The sequence below is a fragment of the Homalodisca vitripennis genome, chromosome 1 (assembly GCF_021130785.1).
Source record: "Homalodisca vitripennis isolate AUS2020 chromosome 1, UT_GWSS_2.1, whole genome shotgun sequence".
Taxonomy (NCBI): Eukaryota; Metazoa; Arthropoda; class Insecta; order Hemiptera; family Cicadellidae; genus Homalodisca; species Homalodisca vitripennis.
In genome coordinates this window covers 190652950-190674497 of record NC_060207.1, presented here as the reverse complement: position 1 = coordinate 190674497, position 21548 = coordinate 190652950, and the positions used below count along the sequence as shown (strand labels likewise).

The 21548-nt window shown below is 34.8% G+C and overlaps 1 protein-coding gene across 2 annotated transcripts in view; it reads left to right on the top strand.

Moving 5' to 3' along the window:
* LOC124352946 (probable E3 ubiquitin-protein ligase bre1) overlaps positions 1 to 21548 on the top strand; it is a 32978-nt gene that overhangs the window by 898 nt on the left and 10532 nt on the right. For both annotated transcript variants that reach the window (XR_006921559.1, XM_046802687.1), the window contains exons 2-8: positions 3033 to 3141; positions 6078 to 6212; positions 8818 to 8912; positions 10313 to 10397; positions 17220 to 17369; positions 19556 to 19724; positions 21001 to 21216. Coding sequence is in view for 1 of the 2 variants with exons in the window: in XM_046802687.1 (XP_046658643.1) it covers positions 3033 to 3141; positions 6078 to 6212; positions 8818 to 8912; positions 10313 to 10397; positions 17220 to 17369; positions 19556 to 19724; positions 21001 to 21216 (959 nt within the window). In the remaining variant the exon portion in view is untranslated. The remainder of the gene's footprint in view (positions 1 to 3032; positions 3142 to 6077; positions 6213 to 8817; positions 8913 to 10312; positions 10398 to 17219; positions 17370 to 19555; positions 19725 to 21000; positions 21217 to 21548) is intronic.

Below are 21548 nucleotides of genomic sequence, written 5' to 3'. Positions count from 1 at the left end.
TACTGCCTATTAGTCATGTACATATATTTACTACTGGCGTAGGAACGCACCTGCAAAATTTCAAAACAATTGGATCATTGGGAATGGGATAGTTAACCCAAGTACCTGAGGGTTACCGGTTATATTATAGTTTGTTAAATAGTATATTAAATTGTGTATTAACAGTGTTATAATAATTATGTTGTTAGTGACTTTAAAATGTGATCATATTACCACATGGTTGAAATTTGATGTGAAACTCCACCTCTACTACCTTCATTTTGATATTGAAGATAGTAAATATCAATCCATCGGGATTCTCAATTTTAATCTCCCAAGGACCAAATTACATTCACCTTATAGGCCTAAGTAAAAAATTGTGGTTGCAAGGAAAACTCATAATAATTAAACAAACAGTTTATTGTAAAGGTTAATCATATGACATTTTGGTAGAGTATAATAAGCAGACCTATATTGATATTAACAAATAACATTAATTACATCAATTGATATAATGAACAGATAAAAAAAAAACAATAAAAACAAAACAAAATGATAAAATAAATTGAACAATAACATCATCTATACCTACTGTAAACATATTTCCAGATAGTAAACATAATATTTTGTTTAAAAAACTACTTCATCTGTGTTTTTCTTGATTTCAAGGTGTTTGTTTTGTTATTATGGTTTCTTTATTATTTATGAGATTATGTCAATGTGTACATTAAATTAGTTCTTTTAGTTTCAAACATTCACATGATTTATTTCCTATTTTAGATATATGTTGATATTAATTAGTAATTCTGTTATTAAATATATGAAGTATCAATGATTATACTAAGCAATATAAAAAGCGGCTTCGCTTATCATACTTTACCCTGTCATTTTGCAGTAATTTATCAACTGTTATTTTGAATTTGAATATTTTAACTTAACCTGTAATTTCATCATCATAGAAAACTAAAGGGATGATTACAATATTTTTTATGTGGATTGTTTACTAGGATTACAGATGAAAAGTGGGATTGATGTACCATGAATGCTGTGTATGGAAGTTCAAAAGCAAAAGTTTCTATTAACTTATTCTATTGTCTGTTTTTTTAAGTTAGCCTTGAGGTACTATCTGCGAGAAAAACAGACTTATGATCTACAAAATATGTGACATCTATGAAAGATTTGTTTCTAAGGAGCATAACAGATCAAATGCGCTGTCACAGAATCTGAGTAACCTGTAATGCCACTTAGATTTTCAACATGATTTTTAACTTTTTACAATTTATATTATTTATATTTAATTAATTTCATTTTTATTATTAGTATTTGTATACTAAATCAGTTCCCTATATTTCAGTTTGTTTTATTTCAGACCAAACCTAAGCAACAAGTTATATATTAAAAATTTGAAATACCATTTAATTATTATATTATATTTTTAACAGAATAAAATAACATCTATAAATATAATTCTAAACTCTAAATTATAATTGTATAAGGAAATACAAAAGATGTGATAAAAATCCTATGCTAGTTACAATTTTGAAATGTCAAATGTTACATGTCATCTATACAGAAGCCTATTGATGTGAGAAAAGTAGATGAGTTTGATGGCAGGTTATTTTACACCTGTATGGTAATTCCTTAACTGACAATTATGAATATGTTTTTATAACTTCCTGCTTAAATAAACAACTTGATTTAAAATTAAAATTGATGAGTATGTTACATGTTAGTTTGATCATTTATATGCCAATCATATTTTATTAAAACAATAATATATAGTTGTTACGTTATTTGTTGCATTGCAATTATTGTAGTAGTATTAAAACATTTGTTATACTCTTTTCCATAATAACCTATAGTCAAAACTTAGAATTTGAATATAAACGTTAAATTTAAGCTTAGGGTATATATTTGCTCTGAAGTTGCCTTATAAATATTTTTTAAATCAGATTATCAGGAATGATTGTAAAAGTATAATTGAAGTAGACAATGTATGGCGTTGCATCCAAAACTCTGGATTGATAATACTGTTCCACACAAATGTACAGAACCAAATAATTGACAGGCAATAATATATATATTGAATAGCTTGAAGTTTTGTCAAACTCAGAAAATTGGGCAGTGAGACTTATGAAATGATTAAGGAAACAAGGAACCTTTGAGCCACATAACCGTTTTTAAGTGGTGGGCAGTATGGGCAGTGGGGGCCCTTACTCAGACTGATTTTTTCGGATAATTTTACTGGGGCCTTGCGACACGCTTATTTGAAGGGACCAGGTGCCAAGACATAATGGGACCCAGCTGATTATCCTTTCCGGGCCTGCTAAAGCTGGTGGTGGACCCTGTTTTAAAGCTGGCCAAGACAGAGTTGCAGGTGACAAGCAATCAGGACATCCCAAGACCAGCACAATACCAGAAAATTTTTGAAATATTTTGTCTAATCATTTCATAAGATAGTCACCGATCAATTCAGCAGATTTGTGAGAAAGTGAACACTGATTATGGACAATGCCAGAAAATCTGGGCATGCGATGCGTTTGTGCAAATAAATTCAATTGCTTCTCAACGAAGCGCAAAAGAACTTTTGCACCACAACTATTCACCAGCCCACTCTTCTATCAAAACAACCTAGTGGCGAAAACAAACCACATGACTGTTGTACCTTGTTCATCAGACTTTGCACCATGTACCATTAACTCTGTTTTTGAAACTCAAGCAACAGTTGAATTGGATCACTTTATGTCAATGCAAGATTTTCAATAAAACTCTAAAAAGGTCCAGCACAGTATTGAAAAAAATCATTTTGAAAACACTTTTGGAGCTTGGCAACAATCCTGGAGTAAGTGTATTGAATCTCAGGGTTAGTATTTAGAAAATTATCACAGTGAAAGCTAAATTATGTAAGCCAAATCAGTATATAAGCTCAGTCCACAAACTTTTAGATTCACCCTTATACACTCTGGGATGGTTATAAAAGTGTTTGATGTTTAACAAATTTTGAAATTCATGTTTAACTAATCATTTTTATGACAGTGATTTAATTGTTTCAGTGCTAAATAGCATCTTTACAAAATGTGATATCGATGGTAACGGATTTGTAGACATAAACACACTTATACATTTCCTCACTTGTCAAGATTCTACATGGCAAAAAGATAAGTATGTATATCTGGAGTCACATGAAAAATAGTATAATTATTTTTGTAAATTAATATCATAAAGACGCATCATAGTTTTTAAGTTAAGGCACCAAAGATGTGACAAAATAAACAGCTCAGTATTAAAAACAAAGCAAAATAGATTAGGATATTAGTTTACCTTACTTAATTTTTCAAACACCTAAAATAATGACTAAACATATTTTAATGTTTTATTTAATTTAACTAATTTACTTATTTAGTTTCATTTATCATTTGTTTTTATTTTTACAGTAAAATTATACTTTTAACTTATTTTTCACATGATCCTTTTAAATTAAGTAGGTTATAGGCAGAGCCGTAGGTACATATTATTTTCAGAGGGGGCAAGTTCAAAAATTGCCGCCCTATCCCACCAACCAATTTATAACTTTCTTTGATGATGCTACTAAATCAGCTTGTAAATATACCTTAAGTAATTAATAATTATTATTATATTCGTGATACTTTTGTACCAATGATAAAACTGAAGTTTATAAGGTATATAATACTTGTTTATTAGAAAGATGAGAACAAACCAAAACAATTTTTTATACATAACTTTTTTATATTTGCAGTTAAATCATGAACATTGTAAAAATTACAAAATTTTAATGTTGCCATAATTATATACTAAGTCATTAATATTAAATACTACTTACTATTTTCAAATTGTTCACGATCCACTAGCTGTTTTTGTAAACGAAACAAAGACACATATTTATATAAAAACACACTAACCTCTGCTTAAAAACTTTATAATAAATTACCATGTGATAAAAATAGAATGAATATTATTTTTGAACTTAACACAATTTAACTTTTCAAAATTGTTGGCTGCAAATATTATTTCAAATTAAATTTTTACAATCTTTAATGTTCAATTGATATGGTATTCAAATTTTTTAACTTTCTAGATTTTTAGGCGCAAATATATTGATTACGTCAAAAGAGATTTTTATACTTTTAGATGTTCAATTGATATAGTTCTAAAATTTGTTAATCTATTTCATGGTGCTTCTTAAATAATTTTGAATTAATTTCAACTTGCTCTCCATCAAAACGACAGAGACTGGAAGGGTAAGGAATATTTGGAGTTATGATGTTTGGGTAACCTTCGTCTAAATGTTAGATGAATAATAAATTATAGCTTATAATCATATATGCTCATATAATCATTATGCCCATAAATAATCATTTTAAAAGTCGATTTAGTTGTAAAATTTCTTAAATTGTTATCCATTTCAAGGTAATTTCATTTAAAAACTTTCTTTGGACAGTCCCTCATTGTTTAAATCTTAATGGTCTGATTTTTAAGCCCTTTAAATTGACTTAGTTTATTTGAGAACAATGGCGTAGCAAAAAAAACGCTGAGTGGGAAACCATCCATCGCGTTGAAGTATCGAGTCATTATGTTGAAATCATTTTGACAGTTTGCTCCTCCAGTGTGGGATTGCTTGTGACAAAGACATATTTTGAATTTAGAAATCAAAAAATTACTAGTTGCCTGTTAAGCCTTTAGCATAAATGAACTAGAAGAATGTAATTTTGCAGAGTGCTTACTGCAGTTTGTCCAAATGATTCACAATGGTTGAGATGATCTTTTCTTGTGATGTTATAATAGCACGAGCTTTGCCTCTATCATTTCCAAAAGTTAGTCTACATACACAAATTCGTCAATAACTTCTTCTGACATTTTGAAAGTTGTTTGAGACACAAAACAACACAAATGATCATTCAATGCACGCAACTACAGTTAGGTTAATTTGCTGTTGTTTGTACATGGACGATCCTTTTGCTTCCGATGGTTGCCGTGAGAGAAATATTTGAGTTAGGTGTCCGACACAGTTTTAAGTGGCTCTTATTTCAAGGACAGATATAGAGCCCACCTTATGGTACTCGACAGGAGGTGGCCCCTATTCCTAACATTACCCATCCTGAATATCAAAAAGCAAGGTCAAAGGACCTTTCTGGACTGTTTAATGAGAGGGTTCTCAACCTGTTAAATGTTTTGCCAAATTTAAAATATTTTAGTAGACTGATGTATAAATAACATTTAAAGCTCATGCCATCTTGACATATTTTGTTGCATTATTTTTACTGCCCAAGACAGTTTTTGCACGGTAGTGTGGCGGTTTGAGATCAGGCACCAGCTGCAATAAGTTAAGGAAACCTTTTTCAAGTAAATTTGTTATAAAATTAATCATTTTAAATAGTGGCTAACAAAATTAGACGTCTAAGATAAATGGCTTTAAGAACTTCTTTTAACATGATCAATGTTAACTTTTTTTAAGCGATCGGTCAAGAATAAAAGATAAGATGGTAATTTAACAAGAACTTTTTTCATATACAGTAATTCTACAATCACATACTCATAAACAGTATACATGTACTTGTCTTATACAAATTTTGTCTTAATCGCATCTTAAGTTTCTGAGTTATGAATTTTCAAAGTTTGGTTGTAATTTATAATTTTGCTTTATATGTCTAAATGCAGAAATAAACAACATTTAAAGTAATTCCTGCTATTGTAGCTCTATTATTTTGTCAGTGGTTAACACTTAAACTTAGGTATCTATACTTTTTGATCCTAGTGTAAAACGATTTGCATGGAGACTGACAAAACTATGTGTAGTTGTTACGCATTTTTTTTCTATACTTTTGCCACCCGGGGCAAACGACCCTACCCCACTTTAGCTGGGGTTACATATTTTCATAAAATTCTAATTAAAGTAGTTAAAAATAAAAATGATTTTTAATAATTAAAATGATATAGTAATTGATTGATAAAAACGTTATAGTTTGAATCCAAATAAAAGAAGCTCATCGTAATGTAATTTTAAACTTATCGATGCTATCTTTTTATAACATTGTTAAGCACACATTTTATTGAATTAGTGATTTATATATATGTTTCAGAACTATTGAAGAGGAATTCCGCAAAGTTCTGTGTTGCAATGGATTAAACCAAAGAATTTCCAAAGATCATTTCATCACATCATTGCTAGGCTGTATAAAATTAAAAACCCAATCATTTGAAAAAAACCACTACAAGTAAGTATTTATTAAGTATAACAAAATTCACTGTATTGTTTTAGATATATTTAATTCAGTCCTCAATTAATTACTTTTGGCTTTATTCAGTAACTCTCTGATCTCAGATTTGTAATGCATAGCAAAACTAGGAAGCATTGATTTGACTGAAATGGATTTTCTATGGAGTAAATGTTTACTGAGAATAGTTTGTGCAGCCAAAGAGTTGAAGCCCAGATGAAGAAGATATCCAGGAGTTTGAAAACCGAAACTGAAATGGACATTTTTGGAATAAGAGGTCTGTCCGAAAAGTATCCAACCTGCATTTATATATTCATGCCAGAGCACCCGAGCGGTCTCTGTGTGATATAAGCGTAACAAGTAGTCCCTCATGAACTACGTGAATGCCGTAGTCTCCAGCTGAACACCTTGGACCACGCCCAGTGTGTATTTGTCTCACATGTTTTTTTTCTGTTCCTCGCATTTGTATACTGTTGAAAATGACAGAAAGAACTAATCAACAAATTTGCATTAAGTTTTGCTTCATTCTCGGCAAGAGTTGTACGGAGACAATTGAAATGATACAGAAGGTCTTTGGGGATGAAAGTATGATCACAACACAGATAAAAGAACGGTACAGGTGTTTAAAAAATGCTGCACATCTATCTGTTGACAGTGACCCTTGTTCTAGCCAATCTTCACCGACAACAACGCTGGAAAATATGGAGCGTGTGAGACTTGTGATTGAAAGTAACCGTCGATTGACTGTTCATGATATATAAAATAATCTCGGAATACCAAAAACTACTGTTTAGGGAATTTTCAATAACATTTTGTAAATTAATGACTTGTGTGTGGGTGCAAAATTCATTCTGATATTGAAATTAATTTATTGATGGTTATCCTGCTTATCCTGATTGGTAATAATATGATTTTTATTACCAAAAGGAACAAAATATATTTCATATTGTTCCATGTTTATATTCGTGTAACAATTTTTGAAAATCAGTTTGATCAATGCCAAGTGCTAACATTTTAAAATTTACTCATTTTGTAAAATAAATATTTTAATTGAAAAAAAATGTGTAAATAACAGACTGCTTTATCAAGTAATTGGATGAGCTTTAGTGAAACCTATCATCGTGGGGCTGGAAAAAGTTTATTCTTGTTTGCTGTTCGGACTTCAAAAACGAATGAAGCGAATATTTTTACATTGATATTATAGATAACCATGATGGCAGCAGCAAAAATATAGCTCAATATATACCTTTTTAGCAAACTGTGTACAATCATATAAGATGTTAACAAATGACAATTCTAGTCCTAGGTTGAAAAGAAATGATAATAGACCGGAGATAATGTTACAATATGGTAACAATATTTGATTTCAGTGCTGTCTTATGTTTAGTACCCTCGTAGCTTATCGGAGCTTTTATTTGAACACTGGTATAAAACCTAATGTACTGAACAAAAATGTTAATATATCATGTGGCAAGTTATCTTAAGGCGGGAGATGACAGTTGGTAGGGTTCGTTCCTAAGAGTCAAAGATTCTTGCCAGCCTAGGTGTGCCACCCCCTGCCTACTTTGACTAGAGAGGCTGGTTCAGAGCTGGCTTTCCCTTCTTCCAAGAGGACATGACTTAAGATTAGTGCCCTTAATTTTCCCTCATGAAACTCAACAGAAGGCCCCTACCCCCAATCTTACCCATCCAGAATATTCTGTCACTCTGGAAGCAGCGTAAAGGTAGGACTAGGCACAATCTTCTAAGCTTCTTGTCCTAAAAGAACAAAAAAAGTTATCAAGATAAAGATTTCATATGTACACTTTGAATTTAGCATGAAAGTTTATTTCTACATAGACAAGAATGAGTTCTATGATGCTACATGACCAACCATGAAATTGGCTGAATGTCATTCATGCCTATCACTCAGGATGCAGCGTGCCAACACAACGTAGAACAACAAAAATCACTGAGGAATCAAACCAGTGGAAACCCAATATATTCTAGAACATGTGCTATAAAAGTTGAAGAAGTATAAGACCAGCTACAACTGCTACAAAATAATTAAATTTCAAAAAGTTCTGTAATTTGGTGTGGACACAACCTCTAGCCTATAAATTAAGTTTCAAACCATAAGTATTAAATTGTTCCCTCTGCCAACTGTTCATTTTTAGCCTTTGTGTTATAACGACAGTGTTATGTGTATATTGTCTTCTCTTGTGTAACTAGTCTAACTCCACTCTAAAGTCAGACATGTACAACATTCTACAACCTGATCACAAGCAGTAGTTGCAGTAAGGATTTTGGGACGCTTCTGTGAGGTTCTTTATGGGCTCTCCCCTCTTAAAATATTTGTCACGGTGGAGCTCCCATACCTGCAGGGCCCTACTACACTGCAGACCCACTATCACACCACTAAACACAACTGCTATACATTAGTGTACATGTTATCTCAACATTCTAAGACACGAGAGTTACAAGCCAGTGAAAAGTGTGTATTTAGTGATTTTTTTTTAATTTATTTATATTCATTATAATGTATTATAGTAATTCTTGTACAATTTTAGTTGTTCAAAAGATATATGTTTGTTAAAACTACAACTTTTATTATAAATGTTTACAGTGAGAATCCTAATCAGGAAGTTTCTGCAGAACAATCTCCAGAAATTGTGTTTGCCAGTGTGACAAACAATATCATCAATTCTGAAGTTTGCTTTGGTAAGTGATTACAATTGCCTGCCAGATATCTCGAAGAAGAACTGTCATAAAGACTTGAAAGTTGCATTAAGCTTCATTCTTTTATATGACCAACACTGAGTTTGATGATTGTGCATATTACTCCCTGGTACTTGGTTGACAGTTAGCAGATATTTTTAAATTGGTCTTATGGATAACCATGATGCCAACGAGAAAATGAATAAATAAATCTGTAAACAAACTTAGTACAATGTTATAAATCGATAACAAAATTTGATTTCCGCACACCTTTGTGTTGTAGTACCCTCCCTAACCCACCAAGGACATAGCCAAGGGTCCGGACCCCCCCAAATTTAAAATTTTTAATTACTTTTTTAGTAATTAAATAATTCAGTATTACATACTGCTGAATGATCGTTCTCAACAAAGAAACGGGTCAAGAACTTTTAAAGGAACAAACTGAAGCTATGTAATATAAAAAGTGATCAAACGGTATTAATTATTTCACAAGTCACTTAAAGAAAAATTTACATATGTACCAGACTGCCAATTACACAGAAAATCTTCTTGAAGGATATCTTGTGAATGCCATTTTTAGAATTAAAATATGTTTACTTTTATGAAATGAGAGGACTACCAGCTTTTTGATCATTTGAGGCTGTCCACTTTGTTGCCTATTATCCTTGTATAATGGTATGGAATAATTGCAAATATCTTTGCTTTATTGAATTATACTGTGTGTTTGGTTTTGAACTATTTTAGCTCTGACTGACTTTTCTTTATCCTGATGTTTTGTGTGCCTAATGTAAGCAGATGACATGAGCATGTTATTAACTCATGTAATTATTAAACGTTTAATTTTCCAAAGTAGACTGTGTGGCAACTATGAAAACTAGCAGATTGTGGTAAAGAAGCCATATTGATCACTGTTTGCTCATCTTGATCGCAATCCAACCAATCACAATACACTTCTACTTCAACTCGTCTCTATAAACAGATATATATTACTGGCAGTTTCAAGCTTAAGATTCTGATAGATCTGTACAGCAATGTTGCATTTTTGTACGAATTTAATTGTGTTACCGATATTGTGACATGGTGTAGACCGTTAAACGTAGATGAGTCAGAAATATATTTGCCAGAAGCAGAACAACATAACACAATTCGTATGAGAGAGCGATAACAAATATTTAATATTTAATTTCTGTAAAAATACAATTTAATTAATGGATATACAAACCAAGTTTTAGCAAAATATTTCAAAACTTTCTGGTAGATTGAAAGCACAAGGAAAAATATAATTTTCAGTACACAAAAAAAGTTTGTACCAATATTTGGGAACTATTTATCTGCCAAATGATAGCCTTGTTATTTATAATTGTACTTGACCAATACAATACAGTAATGTTGTTAGTGTTCAGTTGCAGATGGTCAAACTTTGACTAATGAGGATGTAGCAGAAGAGATATCAGTGTCTGACTGCGAGAGTTCCCCTGTAAATAAACAGTATGTTTAAAATGTTTTATTTTTTGTTATCACAAACACATTTTAATTTACAATTAATTCAATTGAAACACATTTCAGATTTAATTTAGTGGAAGAATGCATTAATTGTGGCCTATTATTCAGTGTTGTTGCTTTCACAAGTCTGGAAGCAGCAGCTTCGACATCTACGATAATTAAAATAAATATTTGACTTTAATCAATTTTAGGTTGTAATATCTGCTATTTGTTTGGAATTTTTTTAAACAAGCTCCATTAATTTAAGTCTTTAGTTTGAGATTCAGTGTATTTCAAGGTGGTTTTTCTAAAAGTACATGTACAATATTTCAACAACTAATCAAAACAATGATATATTAGGAGATTCCATGTCTCGAAAATAATGTTACTGATTTCTACTCTTTTGTTACTCAACGATGGTAAATCTCTTGTTCAAAGATCAAAAACCAACTTTAAACTAAAAATTATATGTTGTAGTTTTAATGAACTTTTTCATTCAATTCACACAGTATTGAAAATGAATTATTGTGGTTTTACTCATAGTATCAAGTACAATCACAAATTTGTATTGAATGTTGGAGCTAGAACACAGTCAGTTTTGAATAATGATAATAATTTTTTACTACATGAAAAAAATTACTATAATTGCATTGCAAGTAACATATCTAGGTTGGTACGCCTGGAGAACACTGTCAAACACGAACATTTTTCTCGTCTCCAATATTTCAATTTATTTACTGTCTTTTATAAGTAGTGACTAAACCGACACTGCATAACTCATTAAATTTTGCATCGGTGCTACATAGGTGTGACCAGAAAACAGTTTTTTATTTGGACAATAATTTGCGTGAGTAGTCTGGTGTGCGTATTGGCTGTGACATAACCTCAGTGACTAAACCGGTGTGACTTAGACCTGCACAGTATACACGGTCCACGCTGCACGTCTGCCGCCTGACGCGACTGATATTCTGACTGTCGTGTCTCTCCAACTGTGGTAAAAGTGGCGTAGTCGACTGGAGTGCAACTACGGTAGTCGTCTTGAGATGCGTCGCGGGATCGAAACCTGCTAGCATCACTTTCTTTTTGCGCTGAACATAGTGTTAGCATGGACATATATTTAAAGACTTATTTTAGAACTCGCTGTAAAATAATTGTTTCTTTGTTTGTTTGTTTTAATCAAATAATTTATATTGGAGCTACAACTTAAATTCATTTATTTTATTTATATACTATAGGTAAATTACTTAATTAAAATGGACTTCACCTTGGATAATACACAAAAAAGGCCGGCCTTGTTTAATATACCAAAAAACATAAGTACAGGTTGAAAAGAACTTTGTTTAAATGGTGACATATCGTGGTGTTGCCTTGGTAAAAAACTGCGGAGCTTCAGTAAAAACTGACTCTCAAAAAAACTGTGTTAACAATATGCAACGAGAAAACACAGTGGCCCCCACCACCGTCACCCTTCGGTCCCTGACTCCTGACAACACGAGATCTTTGCCGGTGTCAGAATCAAGTCTGTCAATTAACGATAGTCCGTCAGTCTCACCTTTGTTATCACGACTGTTCAATAAGAAGTTCACTTTCGGATTGCGGTACTCAGACTGAGGACACTTACATGAAAAACCAAGGACGAGCTGATTGAACGCATAAATCAGTTGACCCATCAGCAATCGTGTCTGGTTCTCCAGTGCCAGTCAATGCACCTCCAGCTTGAACAGAAAGAAAAGGAAATCGATCTTCTCAAAAGTCGTCATGTGGAGGGTTCGGGAGTTGGCCGTGCAAACTGATGAACTCCCCGAGGACATCACAGACAAGATCGAGCCTTGTCAGCGTTGTGTAATTCTGAGAGAGGAGACGCAAAACATGATCCCAGACCCTCAGGACGTTAGAAAACGAAAATGAACGTCTCCGAACCTCATCATATGAGCGTACTGAGGCTGAGCGCAATACTACTGGAGTCAGCTTACTTGATGTTAGCGAGAGCTCGTCACTCCATTCACCTCTGCCCTTAAGCAACGGTTTCTCATTGTTGTCTGGACATATCTCGGACACTGAGAGGATTTTGTGGAGATCAAAAAAAGTAAGAAAAAGAAAAGGAAAACAAATAAACAAAATAAGTATATCAACAAAAACACAAAAGTACCAAACATTAAATAAGTCTGATAAAGAAAAAGCCACGGAAATACCACAGAAACTTCATATCTTCGCTGACAGCCATGGTAAAAATATATTTCACCTGTTTAGAACAAAAAGTTTCCTCGAGATGTGAAGTATTTATCAATGCGTGCTCAGGAGCGTCGTTGAGCCCATGTCTTGGAAAATGCTCACAGTATGACAAAAAACTTCACAAAAGATGACACGATCGTTATTATGGCTGGTGGCTAACGACCTCTCAGACATCACTCCAAGAAATAATCGACCTGCTAGAGTTATCGTAGGCCAGATGATGAACTTTTATCATGAGGCACAACCACACTAATGTTATTGTCGTTTCCATGTTTTCATCGCCATCAAGATCATTTGGGACTCATACATTAATAGAGAAGTGAGGCGAATTAATATGACACTACATGAGTGTCTCGGGAAGGTGGGAGCTTCAATGGTGGACGTGACGATGTTGGGTAGGCGATTGTTTACTCAACACGGCCCAACATCTCAATCAGTTGGGGAAAACGAGTACTCAGCGGTATGATCGCTGTATCTGCGAGAAAACTACGCCTGGTTTCCACTCGACGTCCAAAAAACCTGTCGCCGAGCTGCAGTCGCCGCCTACCTGTATGGACCTCTCCGGACCAATAACCTTACGTCATGAGACGTATGCCGCCGCCGTCAGATCCTCTGATCAACTAGAGACTTCCAGCCTCCAAACGACACCAAGTCAAACGACAGACTGACTCTCGATCGACAGAACACCATACTTTTTTAGGGTCCCCACTTCGGATCGACAGGCAGAATTGAATATATCAAAACAAAAACAAAAAACCTATTGGAAAAGTTCCATTCCAAATTTCATTGAGACTGCTTCACCAAAACGCTCAATTCGCAACTAACAAACTGGATGCACTTCAGCTCATGTGTGAAGATCTGAACACAGATGTACTTGTTGTAACCGAAAACGGGTTCAACCAGTAAACAACATTGAGCAATGTAAAATTCCAAATTTTAAATTGGCGAACTCGTACTGTCGTAATCACTCCAAAGGAGGTGGGGTCGCAATTTTTTTTGAAACAAAATTTCATTTCAAAAACTTTTACTATTCAAGAAACAGACGAGAAACATTTTGAAGCAGTCGGAATTAAACTTAAAACCCAAATTCAAAATTAATTGTCATTGGCATCTACAGTCTCCCAGTGGCAACGAAAACATGTTTTTTACAAAATTAGAATCCTTACTAACGGACCTGACGAATCATCACCTTGACTACATCCTGATGGGTGATTTTAATATAAACGTCTTGGACAACAACCAGCAAAACCACAAAACGATTAGCAGATTTATTAAGGTCATTTGATCTCGAGTTGCTTGTCAAGACCCCAACAAGAGTGACAGCAATGACAAAATCTGGCTATTGACAATGTTATCTCCAACCTTCCTAATGTCGCAGTGTCTGTGGTGAATACAGCGATTTCTGACCACTATGGCCAAGAGGCCGTAATTAGTGGAACAAATTCATTAGGGAGCCCAAAATTTCCAAAACCGTAAGAGACACAAGGCCAGAAAATATCGCTCTCCTCAACTCTTTCCTTTCGAAAGAAAAGTGGGACTTTCTAAATTTATCCAAACCAGTTGAGCAACAGTTTGAAACTTTTAATAGTTATTTAAACTTTTATTTAGATCTATGTTGTCCAAAAAGAACCATCAAAATTGGTCAAAAAATGACAAACAATAAATGGATCACTAAAGGAATTCTCATCTCGAGAGAAAAACTTAAGTTTTACTCTGAAATTTATAAACAAACACAAGATGACAATTTTTAAAACATTTTTCCGGAAATATAAAACAATTTATAGAAAGGTGATCCATGCAGCAAAAGCATATGATGTCTCAAAAGCGATTATATCTTCAAAAAAACATTTCTAAAACTATTTGGGGCATCATTAACAATAAATCAAATCCTTCAAAAATAGCACAGATCAAAATTGGGGATTCGGCTTTTGGATGATGAAACTGAGGTGGCTAACGAGTTTAACAAGTTTTTTGCAACTGTGGCTTGTGACCAAGGCCCTCGGCCATCGGCTCCTGTAGCAAACTCCACGAGAAGACAAATTCCATCAGCCTCTATGTGCTTGGCACCGGTCGACGAGAAAGAACTCGTCAGTATTATTCAGCAGCTCCCAGCCAAAAAATCGAATGATCTTAATTTCAAACTCAATGTGGCTCATAAAAAAATGCTCGAAGCATATTGTGAGGCCTCTGACCGCCTTGATAAATTCCTCATTTCATTTGGGAGTTTTTCCCTCACTCCTGAAGATGTCAAAAGTAAACCCCTATCTTTAAAAAAGACGACCTACACTCTGAATAACTATCGGCCTGTCTCTATTTTGCCTATTTTCAAGCAAACTATTTGAAAAGTTGTTTGTAGTGCGAATGCTTCAGTTTCTGAATAAACACAATCAGCTCTCAAATGACCAATTTGGCTTCAGAAAGGGCAAATCGACAATAGATGCAATTTGTGGGTCTTGTCGATATGATTGTAGAGGGATTGGAAAGTCCGAAATCACACTTTAAGTGTGTTCTTCTCGATTTATCTAAAGCTTTCGATTGTGTTGACCATATTACACTGCTTGACAGACTGGAATCGCATGGCATTCGAGGCGTGCCTCTCACGTGGCTTAGTTCATTCCTAAGCCATAGAACTCAAGTTGTCCAAATTTCTAATCATATTTCAAATTCTGTAAATATGAGTTATGGAGTTCCTCAAGGATCCATTCTCAGTCCAACTCTCTTCCTGCTTTATGTTATGACATAAAATCATCACTACCACACGGGAAAATCGTGCAGTATGCTGATGATACGACTCTTTGTTTTAACGAATCTTCGAAATCAGATTTGGAACAAAACACATTTGTTGGAATGAACAATTGTGTCCAACATTTTCATAGCCTCAATCTAAATACAAATTCATCTAAATCTAACGTTTTTAAATTTCACTTTAAACCCAGTAGACTTTGAGTATGGACCTAGCGTTATGTTAGCGGATACAATACTAGAAGAAGTCTATTCCCAAAATTCCTTGGAATTTACCTTGATCAAGGTTTGACATGGAATGTTTCACATCGATCACGTTTGCTCAAAATTAGCCTCAGGCATTTATGTTCTGAGGTCTCTAGCCAAATACTGCCCAAGTCAAGTTCTGATAACGGCGTATTATGGCTTGATTTATCCACACCTCACTTACGGATTGGTACTATGGGGGTGCCTGTGCAAGGAACCAATTTTCAAGAGTGTTTAAATTACAGAAGCGAGCGATCCGCACCATTGCAAAATTAAAGTTTAGAGAGTCGTGCAGGTCAACTTTCAAAAGGTTGCAACTGTTAACTCTGCCTAGCCTCTACATTTTACAAACAACGTTGTATTGTATGTCTAAATGTGGCCTTGATTACGGGCCGAGACATTCACTCGTACGGGACTAGAGGCAGAGACAACTACCGAACTGGGAGACACAGGACGGTGGTTTATGAACGCTTGCCTTCACAGGCAGGGGTTCATTTTATTAACAGATTGCCTAATGAATTAAGAAAAGCCTCGACGCTCAAGGCGTTAAAAACTCGTTTTAAAACGCTGTTTAGCGTCAAATGCATTTTACAATATAAAAGAGTTTCTGGAGTATGACTGGGAGACCACACAATAACAAGACTGACTCTAGAACGAAGTGGGAATTATTGGCGATGGATGAACGTGGAATGAGTGATCAAATGTATGTCTGAATGAGAGCTCGATGTGGTATGTATGTCCAAATTTTAACATATCGACGTTTGCTATACAAATGTATTTTGTCTCCGCAATAAAAAAATAGACTATTGACTATTGACTATCTAAATGTAAGACATTTTATGTCAATAAAAGGAATGCTCTTAAACAATTTTATGTATGTAGGTGTGTGTCTGTGATGTATATAGAAATGTATTTCAAAGGTGACACACTGTGGTATTGGCAGTTTGGAATAAACAGGGGATGGGTCCCCTTGTGAATTTCTTTAATTAATACTCCATAAGTGTTCCAGAGCTACTTTTGTAAGCAACTGTAAATCAATGTTTGTATAAATTCTAGAGCACCTCCATAGAGTACTCGAAACAATCTTTGACTATTGTGTGATAGCACAAATTCAGCACACTGAGATACTTGATTCAGAACATCAGGGTCAGCAAGCTTAAACCTGAAATGAGTTAAGTCAGCTAATTATGAAAAAGGTAAAAGGTGAAGAATGTCTTATTTCACCAGGTGAAGTTTGGGTGCCATCTCTGACACTTACCTCGGCACCAATGGTTTACCTTGTGTTTTCCAAACCACCACCAATGGCTGGGCGGGCGGACTGCTTGCAAGTACAGGATCACTCAATGGTCATCCATCCAAAGAGCAACCACACTCTTCGTTACTTGATCAATTATCTTGTGTTAACGGCCATACCTGCTACATTGTGCCATCGGCATTATAAAGTTAAAAAATTGAAAACCAATAATTAATGTTTGCTATTATTGTCTGAAAATTATAAATAAAGTATGACTTGTGTTGAGTGATTTATAGTGAGTCAAGAGTGTAAAGCTATGATAAATTTATAAAAAATTTCAAAAATATTACAACCAGATAATTTTTATTTTACAGGTTTCTGAAATCCTTACAGAATGAAATACTTGCAGTACAGCGGAAAAATGAATACTTGGAGGGTATTAATAATTCTCTTGTAAGTCAGATTTCATCCTTGGAAGATGTAATCATGAAGAACGAAAAGGAATCTGCCTCTTATTCACATAAGTGAGTAAATCTGAAAGTTTTGTCTTTCAACTTTTAAAGATCTAACTTAAGTAGCTATTGTATGGACTGTATAACTTCTAGAGCACCTCTATATTGTTAGTACCCAAATAAATCTTTGACTATTTTGTGATAGCACTGATAACACTGAGATACTGTACTGAGAATATGCACCTCACAATTACCACTCACAATGCACTCCAGGGTGTTTTACCATTTTTTTTTCCTTTCCTTAGGGAAGAGGACAGTTTGTCCCCGCGCTTAGTCCTAAAAAGGACCTTTGCGCCTCCCTTACTTTATTTTGTGCCCTCAGACCAAGGCTTTTGCAAAAACCAATCAGATTTAAGGGCTCCTGTTCTCTAATGTCCTTGGGGCTGAGGAGATATGCTCCCAGGTATCTTTTAAGAGTCTCTACGATGGCAGGACAATCTAACCAAATGTGCTCCGCTGACTCCTCCTCCTCTCCACAGAGTCTACATTCGCTACTCTGACTAAGGCCTACCTTCATAAGGTGCTTCCTCAGAGGGCCATGTCCTGTCAACATTCCTAATATCAGTCTTATATCCTCCTTATTCTGGTCTAGGAGAACTGTCCACCCTTTAGCGTAAGGAGAGATAAACAATTTGAATAGTCTTAAACCTGAGGCTCTACTCCAATTCTTGTGTCTTGTCCTCTTTTCCCAATCTTTGACCAGAGCTTTAATGTTGGAGAAGGCTATCCCACAACCTGGCTCAGGCCCCACCAATGTGGATTCTGCTCCCTTTTTGGCGAGGATGTCCGCTTTTTCATTCCCATAAATACCTTCATGACCCGGTACCCAACCGAGTGTTACTCTGTTTTTCGTTGCCAGCTCTGCTAGAGCATTCCTGCATTTCCAGACCGCTTTCGAATCAAAGGAACAGGTATCCAGTGCCTTCAGTGCAGCCTGACTATCAGAAGGTATGATAATCCTTTTGTCCTCAATTGTATGAGTCTTCTGGAACATGAGTCTATTGCCATGACCTCCGCCTGAAAAACCATGACATGTCTTCCTAGGGGCACAGCCATGTCAACTCCAGGTCCATGTATTCCGTATCCTGCCCTAGAGTCTAGGAGTGAACCATCAGTGAAAAACTTCAAGACTCATTTTGTAGGGTAGGCCTCCTTTTTAATCCATTTCTCCTTACTTTCGATAGAGACCGTATATGGTTTTTCAAAGGAGTATTTCTTAACCATAGCATCTGATACTTTGGTTAGCATTTCAGCCTCAGGAAATTTTTGCAATATTTTCATGTGGCCTTCTAAGGAGGTAGCATTTATTACCTTTGTTCCTAGAAGCTTCATTGCGCTCATCGCAGCTGTTCTCATCACCTCCTGGCCAAGAGGAGTGTAACCCAGGACCGCTTCGATTGCTAGTGTTGGGCAGGAGCTCATCGCTCCCGTGATGCTTAAGCAAGCTAACCTTTGAAGACTCTGTAGCCTTTTTGCAGCTGTTGTTTGTTCTCCCCCTTTAGTAGTGTTTTACTTTAGTACCTAAGCTTATGGAGCTGTTGGTATGAATATTAACTAAGTTATCCATTTCAAACTACATTGAAATATTGTTAACCCATTTAAAATCTACATACTGGCATCAGTGTGGACATGGAGAGCTATTTTTAGTCAAGAGATAAACCAAAACTGGTAGAGGTGGTAATTACATCTACGTGAGTGGAGTGAAATGGTTTGTGATTGGCTAAACTGATGAACCAATCCATGATCGATATGATCAATCAACAGTAAGGTGATCAGACTGATCATACAGGTTTTTGTGGCTTAGGACCAAAAATCTGATTCAAACCCTAAGAAAGTTTAAATCAGCTACAATTTACTTCAATTAAATTAAGCCTGATTAACATTTTATTTCAATCTAACCTATCTTTTTCATGAGGATACTATACAGTAGCAGCTGTGTGCTGACTACAGAGGACTCCCAATGGGTGGGGGGAGGAGTGAAAAAGAATTATTTAAAAATGTTATTTGAGACTGATCAGACACTATAAACCTAGAACGATGATGATAAAAATTTCAGATGAAGTATTCAGATATATTAGCTGTTCAGTAATATGATAAACAAATGATACAAAGATAGATTCATAATTAAATTTTAATTGACGTGGATTATGTAATCTGTATTAGGATTTTAATTTTTAAATTGAAATAAATATTTTTAGGTTGTTGGTCAGCCAACAGCTTTTGGAAATGCAGAAACAAAAACAAGAAGAGATTGAAGAAAAACTTTCTCTATTTGTTGACAACAACAAATCAGTCACCATCCAGCTGTCTCATGCTGAGAGAGAAAATTCAAAGCTGAAAGAGTTGCTATTAAACCTGGAAAAGCAGGTCAGTTGGTGTTAAAATATTTTCTTCATATTGTAAACCCTACTTGTACATACAATCCATGACCTGGGTAATCAATGTTCAGAAATTATTTAAACAAACCTAATCATACCTATGACATTGCTACGGTGGGAAAGGTTGATTCTATGCAAATTTTGAGTTTAGATCAATTTCTCTTTCTGTTTAGTGCAGGAAGGTTAATTATTAAATTGAATTTTTAATGAATGAAAACGTGTTACTCCCTGAAGTTTCAGATAACAAGTTACCAGGTGTCAAAAATTTCAGTGTCCAAGAACTCAAAGTGGCCCGAAACTCTCACTTTCCAAGAACCCCTGCAGCCTAGAAGCACCTTGGAGTCTGAGAGGTTCTAGAAACTAAAATCATTTAAAGATCGAGACTTTACAGAGGCAAAAGCATTTAGAGATTGTAAAATTCCAGTTCTAGGAATGGTTTAGATCTATAGATGTTGGTAACTCCCAGAAGATGGTAGCCCCTAGTGTCGGAAAGAATCTAGAGACTGGAATTTTAAAATGCCAGGAATACCAGAATCAGAAACTCCCAAGGCTAGGAACTTCCAGACTACAAAAGGTTCTAGAAGATGGAATCTCCCAGTATCTAAGATTTTATAGGACAGTAACTTTAAGAGAACAGGGCCTCAAAAGCTCTAAAGCTTCTGGAAATGAATGGTTGTATTACATTTTTAAAGGCTGTACATTTTAGATTATAGGGACTCTATAGGCAGAGAGAGGAGTCCTAGATGTCAGGAGGTTCCAGAGCCTAAAGCCTCCAGAACGGAATTTGGGTTCATTGAGAGGCTAAATTCTTTAAAATGTCAAAGTTTCTAGACATCAGGGGCTCCCATATGCAGAGAACTCCAACCAGTGTCACATATCAGAGACAGATATTGGATAAAATCTCTGAACGTCAAATCATATTTCAACATCAGCTTCCAAAGCTTATACTCATTATTATAATAAAAATCATATTTTAAAATATAATTTAGTTTTAACATTTATTTTAAATAATTATTTTCTCTCTGAGCACTAGGTGACAATGATCTAGTGTGACAGGAGAACCACATTTACTGTACTGTAGCTTTAAAAATACTATGCAATTAGTATTTTCATAAACAAACATTTACCAAATATAAAGGCACACAGATAGACACAAATATAAAAGGTATACAGATAGACACTTTAAACAGAGTTGTCATACAATTTCTAAAACATTTATTAAGGGTTTTTCATCCAAAGTTAAATTTTGCTTTTTTATTTTTCAGGCTGATTTGAAATTATCTGAAAAGTTGTTTCAAGACACAAAACTCAAGGACATCAAAGAGAAGTACAATATATTAAATGATTTATTCTCAAAGTCTCAAGAAGAGTTGGAAAGTTTGAAAATGAAAGATAAAACAGGGGAAGAGATGTATGAGCAACTGGTAGAACAGAATACAAACCTTAGGTTGCAGTTAGATTCAAGTGATTGTCTTGTTCAGGTATAGTTTTTATTAGGACCTTTGCACTACTTCCAGAGTGACAGGATATATTGGATGGGTAAGGTTGGGAGTAGGGGCTGTCTCTTGTCGAGATTCATGAGGAAAAGTTTAGGATACTAATCTCAAGTCATGTCCCCTAGGAAGAAGGAGAAGCCAGCTCTGAACCAGCCTCTCTAGTCAAAGAAGGCAGGGGGTGGCACACCCTTATGTATAGGCTGGCAAGGAACCTTAGACTCTTAGGGAAAAAACGCCACCAACTCCAACAGTCATCTCCCGCAGTAGACTAGACCTGTCGAATTACCCTTGCGCCCCAGAATCTCTACATTTGCAGT